Raw genomic sequence first — 10,187 nt, forward strand, 5'->3', positions numbered from 1 at the left:
ATATCTATATATATATATATATGTATATATATATATATATATATACATATATATATAGATATATATGTATGTATATATATATATATATATGTGTGTGTGTTTGTGTAATTAGATATTCAATCATTTTTGATATTTTTCAAATATATCTTCAAATAACTTTGATACTTGTTGCAATATCTTCATCCCTAATAATCTCTTGATGAATTTCAATGATTTAGATTTATTTTATTAAAGTAAACTGGATCTTCATATCACCTCGTGATTTAATAATTCTCTTTCGTGTTATCTAAACTTTAATCATCTAATGCATGTCTTCATTTAACTTGTATGGTCATTCTTCCATTGAAGTCGTCTAATAAGGATATTCAACATTTAACTTAGTGAGTTGAACTTGACTTATTTGGCATTGATACTCATCTATGCCTTGTATGCTTGCATTAAGTTGTCTAATGCTTTGCTTTGACTCGTCTACTGCTTGTAGGAGTGAGTCTAGTGTTTTTCCCCATTATGTTGACTCATATAGTCAATCATCTTGCCAATTGAGTTCACTAAGTATGCACCAACGGAGTCATCTAGTGACCCTAGTCTTCTAATAACTTAGTACTCTTGGGTTGTCTAATGCCTTTAATTGTTTGGTCCAACTTGTGACTTATCTAACTTAGTACTTCTGATTGAGTGACTAAGTTTCACTTTTGTTAGTGTTTGTTTTAGACTTCAAGCTTCATCTTTCTTTGTGCTACTTGTGATTTTGCTTTTAGTCATTGAACAAACATTAGATGAACAAAATCATATATTCACAATTAAGAACATGGTCATCAAATGGTTCTTTATTAGCATCTAATGAGGTATTTAGCCTAGCTAGCCTTTCCCCTATTCAGTGCTTATTTAAGAATATATTCTGATAAACTTTAGCTATCATGCAACATTATTATGATATCTTATCTTTCTTGTTTCATTATATATTTTGTTATTATTAAAACCTACTTACTATTGAAATGCTTTTCACTAAAGAGAAACCTAAAACAGAGCAATTGTAAGAGACTAACTTTTCTAACTATCAACCTCAATTCAAAGATTCCAATGATCAAAGTGAAGATTCATGCGTCAAGAACCAACTATCAAAATTTCACTTGCATCCAACGATTAACGAAGCAGGAATTCCATTTTTCTCGAGATAACTCAGAGTTGAAAACTTTGTGGCTTCCAACACTAGGTAAGTGGCGCCCGATGCTACGACCCCTAAAAGGACATTGATTTGAGAATGTTTGGTGGTTCAAAAGTGGCGCCCATGGCCTTAAGTTAGTGGCCACTATCTAAGTGGCACTCGACAACGCTACAATAGTGCTCGATGATGTATCAGATTCCTAAACTCCCTCTTTAAGATTTAATTGAGTAATTTGATACTTATTGAGTTAATCCCTACTTAAGAAACCATATAATACTTTTAAAATTTAGGTTCTTAGCTTAGGAAGTGTCAAATTATTTCAATTAAAAAATCTCATAGAAGTCTTCCTAACCATGATCAAACCAAGATTTTTGTAGTTCTCACAAAAATCATAGTTGATCTAAAACTTGATAAAACCATTCTCCTCAACCAAAATAATCAAATTCATAAACTCAATTTTCATGCCAAATCCTAATGTCAATTTTGACATATCAAGATAAATTCTATATTCTAAATTCAACCACTCGTAATAATCAAAGATGCTAATTTATAACATAATAAAAATTCTCATAGTTATAGACAATCAATCAACCAATTCAAACATTAAATATATAAAATTAGCTTCTCCCACCTAAGAGACCCCCTTCTTAACACAACTGCTCCCTAGAACTTTATACTATGCAAGATCACCTAGTCAACAAATCAAAACTCCGATTAGAGTTATAAACATAACATTATAATCAGAGAGCAACATGAATTTACCAAGAGCAACCTTGAGTCACATGCATTATCTCACACTCACATGCAATCCAAGAGTTAAAATACCTAAAAGTGGACAAAACGAAAATTTATTAAGTTCGACGCTTTGATCGAATGGTTAGCTGCTTGCGAAGATCGATCCTATTTGATATTCAATAAAATGAAGATTGGAGTAAAAAACAAAGAGAAAAGACAAATAAATTTTTTTTAAAAATAATGATTTTATAAAATACTCATTAAAAGTTGTATTCATAATATTTAGTAAAAAAAATATATACAAAGTGATATACACATTATAAAATATTTTCTAAAAATATCAATAATTGTAGACGAGTCTTGTAAACTTAAGAACAAAACTACTTGATTGTTACACTTAAATTATTATTTTTTATATAATTACCATCACCATTCCCATTTACATAATCATGTTGAGAAAAAACATAACCTTTATTCTTTTTCTTTGCACCCGATATATATATATATATATATATATATATATATATATATATATATATATATATATATATTGTTTTTTTTTTTTATAGATAGAGAGAGATATATATATTAAGCGGCCATCATCCATATCACCACATCACATACACACCCAACACAGCCACGTCTCTGAAAACAAAACAGCAACCCTCTTCCATTTTTCATCATCTTGGTTGGTTGGTGGGTCCTTTGCGTTCTTATAAGATTACACTGCCTTACTCCCAACCCAGGATCCACACATTCTAACATGCAACGTTAACCCCACGAACAAATCATCATTTTCTTTATGCTTTTCTTTCTCTTTTCCTTGCCAACTTTTTCTCTTTTTCCTCTCTGCTTGTGTGTTCTTCACCCCCACACTTTTTCTGAGACCGAGATCCGTAATACCCTTTTTGCATCCAGTTTTTGATTGACGTGTTTCTCTTAGTCTGGTCTTGTTCTGAAGCTCCTTGGTTCATTTGGGGTGGTTATTCTCTTCGACCCTTTGATTTTCTAATTGGGTTGGTATTAAAAAGTTGGGAACTTGTGTATTTCTTGGCGAATCTTAGTTTTGCAAGTTTTTTTTTTTTTTCATACCCTTTCTGGCATCATTTCTTGGGTTTTGGCCTATTGGGTGCTGACAGTTTTGTTGTGGGATTTGAGATTTCTCAATGGGCTGTTTGGATGAAGGAAATGGGGAGCTTGAAAATGGAGTGAGTATGGGGTGTGGTGAAGTGGATTTTGAGGAAGAAGCAAAGCCAGATATTGCTGCCATTGAGGATGCTGTGAAGGTGCTGTTGCTCGGTCTTGGGGAAGATATCAACAGGGAAGGGCTTAGGAAGACACCACTTCGGGTTGCCAAAGCCCTTCGTGAGGGAACCAGAGGTGAACATGTCTATATGAATCTTTTGGACTAATGATTTTCATTCTAGACATGTTTAGACAAACTGAAGAACTTACTGAAAAAGAAAATAAGAAAGGGAAAATGAATTGTACTTCTTAGAATTCATTGTACAGTCTGGACAGTCTAGATGATAAAATTTTAGCTTACCAGATAAATTCAATTAACCTTGCTTTTTTTTTCTTTTCCTTTAAGTGTTTGGTAAAGCCTTACTTTAGCCTGATGATGATTTGACTGATGTTACTCATGGTTGTTTCGTTGCTGTTCCTTCTACTGTTTCTTGAGTCATGTTCTTGAAAGATTTTTTTTGTTGACAACATAACATATTGGTGATTTTTTTGTCCCTTCTTTAGATTAAGATTGGATCTGGTGTTGAGAGTTATAGTTTTCTTTTTTCATCTATATGATGTTTGGTCTCTGTTAAGGAACACACTTCTGTTTGGCTCAGTATTACTTTTCGGTTTTTTAGCGGTTTTGGGGAAGTTCGGTATTTTACTTTAGAGGAAAAAATAAAGAGGAAATTTAATTGGTTACACCTATGGTAATTGATCTGTTTTCTATTGGATAAAATCTATGTATATGATTATTGCTAAGTAGCTTGTTTATACAGTCCAAAAATTAGGTGGACTGCGTCATGGAGTAGAAATTATGGAGCTAAATGTAATTCATGCATAGAGAAATCTTGACACACACAAGAAAAAGACAAAAGGAGAGACCGATGACTTCTATTTTGATGAAAATAGCCATCTGTTTTTCTGTTTTGAGCAAAATAGGTCAAAATGGCAGTTCAATCCTGTAAAGGCAATTAATTGTCTTAGAATTTCGGCTTGGAGTCTAATTTACTTCTACAAAATTGATTTGTGATGTGAGGCATGTTAACCTTTGAGATAACATATACGCTATGGTTAAAATAAGTATAGATATAGCAATTACCTTTGTTTTTCTCTCTGTACCTGCTTAGTTAGTTCAGAATTACATTGAAAACCATTTTTCTTCCTCCTTTTTTGGTTTCTTGTCTTGCCTTCGGTGTTTAATTTCTGTAGTTCTGTTCTCAAAAGTTTCAGTTTTACACTGTATAACATTAGAATTTAGGATTGTGGTATTTTGTTGCACAAGAACATGATTACTTATATTGAGGGAATTGATATATTCCCAGGGTACAGACAAAAAGTGAAGGACATTGTTGAAGGTGCTTTATTCCCCGAAGCAGGTCTAGAAAATAATAGAATTGGTCATGCAGGGGGTGGAGGTGGACTAGTGATTGTCCGAGATCTTGACCTTTATTCCTATTGCGAGTCTTGCTTGCTACCATTCCAAATCAAGTGTCATGTGGGGTATGTCCCTTCTGGCCAAAGAGTTGTGGGTTTAAGCAAGCTCTCTCGTGTGGCTGATGTATTTGCCAAACGACTCCAAGAGCCTCAGCGTCTGGCAGATGAGGTTTGTTCAGCATTGTATCAGGGAATAAAGCCAGCAGGTGTTGCTCTTGTGCTTCAGTGTACACATATCCACTTTCCGGACTTAGAGTCGATCTTTCTTGAATCGAGTCAGCAAGCATGGTTGAAGACCCTTGTTTTGTCAGGTTCTGGAATTTTTGATGACAGAAATGCAGATGTATGGTCTGATTTCTTTTGCCTTCTTAAATTTAGAGGTATAGAAATAGAAAAAGCACATCTAAGAGGATCATCTGACCAATGGTGGTGTCCATCTCTGTCTGCTCTTTCTGCTAAAGTTTCCTCCAAAACTGTACCGGTCAATCCAGTCATGGTCACTGCAGTATCTTCAATCCTTAAATCTTTGGGAGAAGATTCATTGAGGAAGGAGCTAACAGGGACACCTGGTCGATTTGTGAAATGGCTATTGAACTTCCAAAGCATTGACATGGATGTGAAGCTGAATGGTTCCCTTTCTTGTGGTACTGATACTTTTAACCCTGATAGGGAGGTAAACTTCAAGGACAGACAAATACACTGTGAGTTGAACTTGCCCTTTTGGTCACAATGTGAGCATCATATACTACCATTTCATGGTGTAGTTCACATAGGATACTTCATTTCAGAAGGATTTAATCCCATTGCAAAATCCCTTGTACAGTCTATAGTACACTTTTATGGTTTCAAACTTCAGGTTCAGGAAAGGCTTACAAGACAAATAGCAGAAACCATTGCACCACTTTTATTAGGTGGGCATGTAATAGTAGTTGTGGAGGCAAGCCACACATGTATGATTTCTAGGGGAATTGAGAAGTTTGGAAGTAGTACAGCTACCATTGCTGTATTAGGTCGCTTTTCAACTGACCTTGCTGCAAAGGCCATGTTCTTTCAGAGTGTTGCTAGTGCTACAACTTCTGGGGGGCAATAGTTCCTGTTGGTGCTCACTTGAATTGATTCCACTCATTCTCTGCACTTTTCAAGGTTTTGCTACCACCATTTGATAAATTCAGAAGAGCTCTTTCATGAATAGTTTCACTACATTTCAAAATCACCCAATTTTATTCCGGTGGCAAAGGCTTACTACCATCATAAGAGATTGATAGTAGATCTTCATATTTTGTCTTCCCCCATTTTATGTGATTACATTATATATATGTATTATGCATACATGTATGTATGTATATGTATATATATACATCCCTTAATAATAATTCAAGGGATGAATCTTTTTCCAGATTTACCTGCTGCCAGATTTACGGTGGATATCACTCATTTTCATGATTTTATGGGAAGGTTCAACAAGGTAAAATTCAAGCTTGTTTTTTGTGCTTTTAAGTGTTTGACTACCACGGAAGTAAATAACCAATATGATCAACTAGTCTTGAGCAGAGAGTTATATGCATGTTAATTAATTCGGTGAAAGACAAGTAACAGAAAGTGCCTATTCTTACAAGTCAACAAGAACACACTAAATAAAATGTCATTTTTCTTATCACTTTAGAGGGTAAAGTAAACATAGCTACAGAAAATGTTTCATAAATTGAAGTTATGTATTCTGTAACAAATGCAGTATCCATCAATCATTTATCTTACACTAATCAAATTTTCCAACCAATATTTAGTTTTCCATCATCTGTACCGAGAATACATGATACTCGAGATGTTAATCATCTATCAACTTCTCAAAATTGTTGCATGAGATTGCCAATTTGTAAAGATTTATAGTATAGTTCTTACCATATAAATTAATTTCACTTTTATGCCTTTTTATTGTCAGTGTCTAGTTCTTACCATTTCCCTTTCTACAGGCAGTTTGGAATCATATATCTTGAGTTGGTTCTGAATTCTTAAGAATGTCTAAAGCAGCATCTGCTAGATTTTTCGGTCATTGCTTGTATGGTTAATGATTGTATGGATTATAGCAGAGAATAAAAATGGCAAACTATGTTAACAGTATTGGTTGTAAATTGTTCTCTGTCTTCATTGTATTCATCATAGAGATCTATAAACAAATACAAGAGACAATCATTGGCTTCCCGCACAATCAGGTAACTGCAAAGGGAAATCTAACAACAATGCATAAATCACAAATGAGCACTATAGGCAGTTAAAAATATATATTACCTGGAAGCATTCATGTGGGGATTGGATTCTGGTTGCTAATATAATCACACTAAGTCATGTAAGTTACTGGGTCTGTTGGTGATCTTCTTGGATATATCCTCACAATTATTCTCACTAGTGTCTTCTGATGCTAGATCAAGACATTGAGCAAGCGGTATTATCAAGTTTTGAAGCCAAGATGGCTAAAGGTTTCCACCAAGGGATGGTTATCCAGAGCACTCAGGGTAATGTCAATCATCAGTTAAATTGTAATGGTTTTGTATACAGATTCATTGAAAATCAATCAACTTCACTTTGTAATTGATTAATGCAACGATATACATTTTTAATTATTGCATTTTACTTGAAATAATTGATTAAGTAATCGATTGATGATTCTATCGCTCTGCAACTGTTTTTTTGCTTCATGTTTTGGTGCATTGTTGAATGTACTGCAATTTTAATACAAGAAAATCAATGAATTTCTCTATTTTCATATTTCTACACTTGATCTTTGTTATGAATTACACTTCATCTTTGTTATAAATTAATGAGCTTTGTGGAATTAATCTGAGTCATGATTAAATATTTTAATTTATTCTGTATAAATGTACCTTCAACTTCAATCAAACCTTTAAATAGGTTAATAACAAATAATTAAATGCTACAAATTAGGGCACACTACTAACATATAACAAAACTATAGGAACACTCACAAAAAGTATTTCTAAATATATGCCGATTAACCAACTACTTGGAATTTAACCTCTGTAATTCTCTGTATGCACATCTTTAACAAATTCTCTTTTAAACTAAAATATTTTGTTTTAGAGATAGTAATATTAAACTGATGGATAAAAACAACTATCTTCAGAGATTTAGTGAAAATATCAACAACTTGATATTCTCTTCTATAATAAATCAAATCAATGACTTCATTGTTCGTGAGATCTTTCAAATAATGGTACTTAGTATCTATATGTTTGTTTCTTCTGTGTAACAAAGATATTTTGAAAGTTTGATTGCTGAATTATTGTGGCAAATAATTGTTATTGGCCGTTGCTACAATTTGTGTAATTCTCCAAGTATTTTCCTCAACCAATAAGCTTGACGGACTCATGTTATTGGAACCACAAACTCTGCTTCAGTTGTAGATAAAGTGACAATTGGTTGTCTTTTTTATGACCACGAAACAACTCCTGTGTTCGACATAAATGCATATCCTGAAGTACTATTTCTATCATTTGGATCACCAGCATAATCATTGTCAGTAAAGCCAAACAAATTTGTTTTTTCATCCTTTTTATAGAGCAGACCATAACTTGTAGTGCCTTTCAAATATCGAAGTATTCTTTTTGCAGCTAAAAGATGAATTTCCTTTGGTCATTCCATGAACTTGCTAATGAGACTTACAACATGCATAATGTCATGTCTTGTGGTAGTCAAATACATCAACGTATAAGCTAACAATTAGACTCTTATCTTTATAACAAACTTTAGTAAGTAGTGTATGTTCATATAGGCACTTATGAAAGCCTTCTTTTAGAAAGTAAGCTTCAATGTGACTATACCAAGCTCTTGGGGCTTGTTTCAATCCATACAATGCCTTCTTTAGTTTATATACTTTTGTTCATTCCCTTTCTTCATATATCCAGGAGGTTGATCAACAAACACTTGCTCTTTCAAATTACCATATAGAAATGCTGATTTCACATCTAATTGAAAAATGGGCCATAAGTTTTAAGCTGCAATAACAATTACCAATCTGATTGTATCATGACGAGCAACAGGAGCAAGCACCTCTTTATAATAAACACCACCAAATTGTTGTTTATAGTCTTTAGCTACTAAGCGTGCCTTTAATTTGTCAACCTCACCATTTTCTTTTAGTTTAGTCTTATAAACCTACTTCACACCAATTGTTTTGTGCCCTTTCGGAAGATAAGTCAGCTACCAAGGATTGTTGTGCTCTATGGCTGCAATTTCTTCATCCATTGGCTTCCTCCATTTGGACTTTTTAACATCTTCAAAAATCACTAGATCATAATATAAAAATAGAGAAAAATGAGTAACTACCTCTTCATTAATTCCATCTACCATAAAATCGTCCATCATTGCAGGTCTCCTTTTGTTTCTTTGTGGACGTTCATTTGTTGATTTAGTTGCTTGTTGCTCACATTCATCAACTAGTTCAACTTGTTGCTCACTTTGTACTCGTGTTATTGGTGGTTGTTGCCTTTCTTCATCTTAACAGTTAAAATCAACTTGTATTTGATGTTCCACTTTACTTGTATCCCAATTCCAAACTAGACCCTTATCGAACACCACATCATGAGTAATCACCATTTTCTTGGTGTCAGGATTATACAATTTGTAGGCTTTTGATTGCTCACTAACACCTAGAAAAATACATTTTTCTCCTTTATCATCAAGCTTTTTACTCCTTTGATCTGGGATATGAGCATAAGCTCCAACACCTTCCTTGCTCCCCATGATTTGCCTTTCTGAAATGGTTCCCCATGCTTTTTACGAATGACACATTCTTCACATATTTGAGAAGAAATTTGTATTTGTGAGAGCCCTGTCACCATATTCTTTTGCTACAGTGTTTTTAAACCTCCAAAATTTAAATGTCCTTACCAAAAATGCTATAGCCAACTTTCATCTTTCAAACTTGATGTAAAACATAAATTGGTGATGGTGTAGAGATATAGTGGAAACATCCTATTAGGTGTTATACCAACTTGGGCAATTAATCCCAATTAATCTCATATCCCTTTTCTTGTAACTGGCCAAAACATTGTCACGGAAAGACTTATTTAACACCGAAAACGTAGACTTGTCACCGCTCATATGGTTGCTATAACCTATATCCAGGTACCATAAATTCTTCTACTTTTCTTCTTTGGCATTATAAACCATCAACAAAGAGACTTCTTCTTCATTTTCTGCGAATTTAGTTCTTTCTCCCTTTTCATTATCCAAATTATCTCCATATTCTGATTGATAATGACCATACCTATGACACTGAAAACACTCAACATTTGACTTGTCTACCGACTTTGTAGAGTGATGAGTTCCTCATCTTCGTCTTTGATGGTGATGATTTTGATAACCACGACCTCCTCTTTGGTGACCACAACCACCTTATCCTCTACCTCTACCTCTATTGTTTCCTCAACCATGACTTCTTCTATGTTTGTGAAATTATTATCTATAGAAGCTTTCAATGCTTGTTCCTCCTTCTCTTATTTGCAAATATTTCGCTCATGAATCAATGAAGAACTTGGCAACTCATCGATTGAAAGTTCCTCAACTACATGGGCTTCTTCGATGGAACAAACTACAAAATTGAAGT

At 33.8% G+C, this 10,187-nt stretch overlaps 1 protein-coding gene across 6 annotated transcripts; it reads left to right on the forward strand.

The window, feature by feature from the left end:
- Positions 1-2,527: 2,527 nt before the first annotated feature.
- Positions 2,528-7,215, forward strand: LOC114167249 (GTP cyclohydrolase 1-like). Of its 6 annotated transcripts, none has more exons than XR_003600147.1 (4): positions 2,528-3,280; positions 4,453-6,029; positions 6,535-6,908; positions 6,985-7,215. XR_003600147.1 is itself a non-coding variant. In XM_028052271.1 (2 exons), the coding sequence occupies exons 1-2, from the start codon at positions 3,067-3,069 to the stop codon at positions 5,652-5,654; spliced, it is 1,416 nt and encodes a 471-aa protein (XP_027908072.1). In that variant the 5' UTR covers positions 2,528-3,066; the 3' UTR covers positions 5,655-6,528. The 6 variants fall into 6 exon arrangements, 1 of the variants encoding a protein (XP_027908072.1); XR_003600149.1 differs by having other exon boundaries at positions 4,453-5,707; positions 5,962-6,029; positions 6,535-7,215; XR_003600150.1 differs by lacking the exon at positions 6,535-6,908 and having other exon boundaries at positions 4,453-5,707; positions 5,962-6,029; positions 6,985-7,213.
- The last annotated feature ends 2,972 nt before the right edge of the window (positions 7,216-10,187 follow it).

Source organism: Vigna unguiculata, chromosome 10 (assembly GCF_004118075.2).
Source record: "Vigna unguiculata cultivar IT97K-499-35 chromosome 10, ASM411807v1, whole genome shotgun sequence".
Classification (NCBI taxonomy): domain Eukaryota; kingdom Viridiplantae; phylum Streptophyta; class Magnoliopsida; order Fabales; family Fabaceae; genus Vigna; species Vigna unguiculata.

Coding starts and splice junctions, on each gene's coding strand:
- LOC114167249 (XM_028052271.1), top strand. CDS start 3,067: ATGGGCTGTTTGGATGAAGGAAATGGGGAGCTTGAAAATGGAGTGAGT. Junction 3,281..4,452: donor CCTTCGTGAGGGAACCAGAG/GTGAACATGTCT, acceptor ATATATTCCCAG/GGTACAGACAAAAAGTGAAG.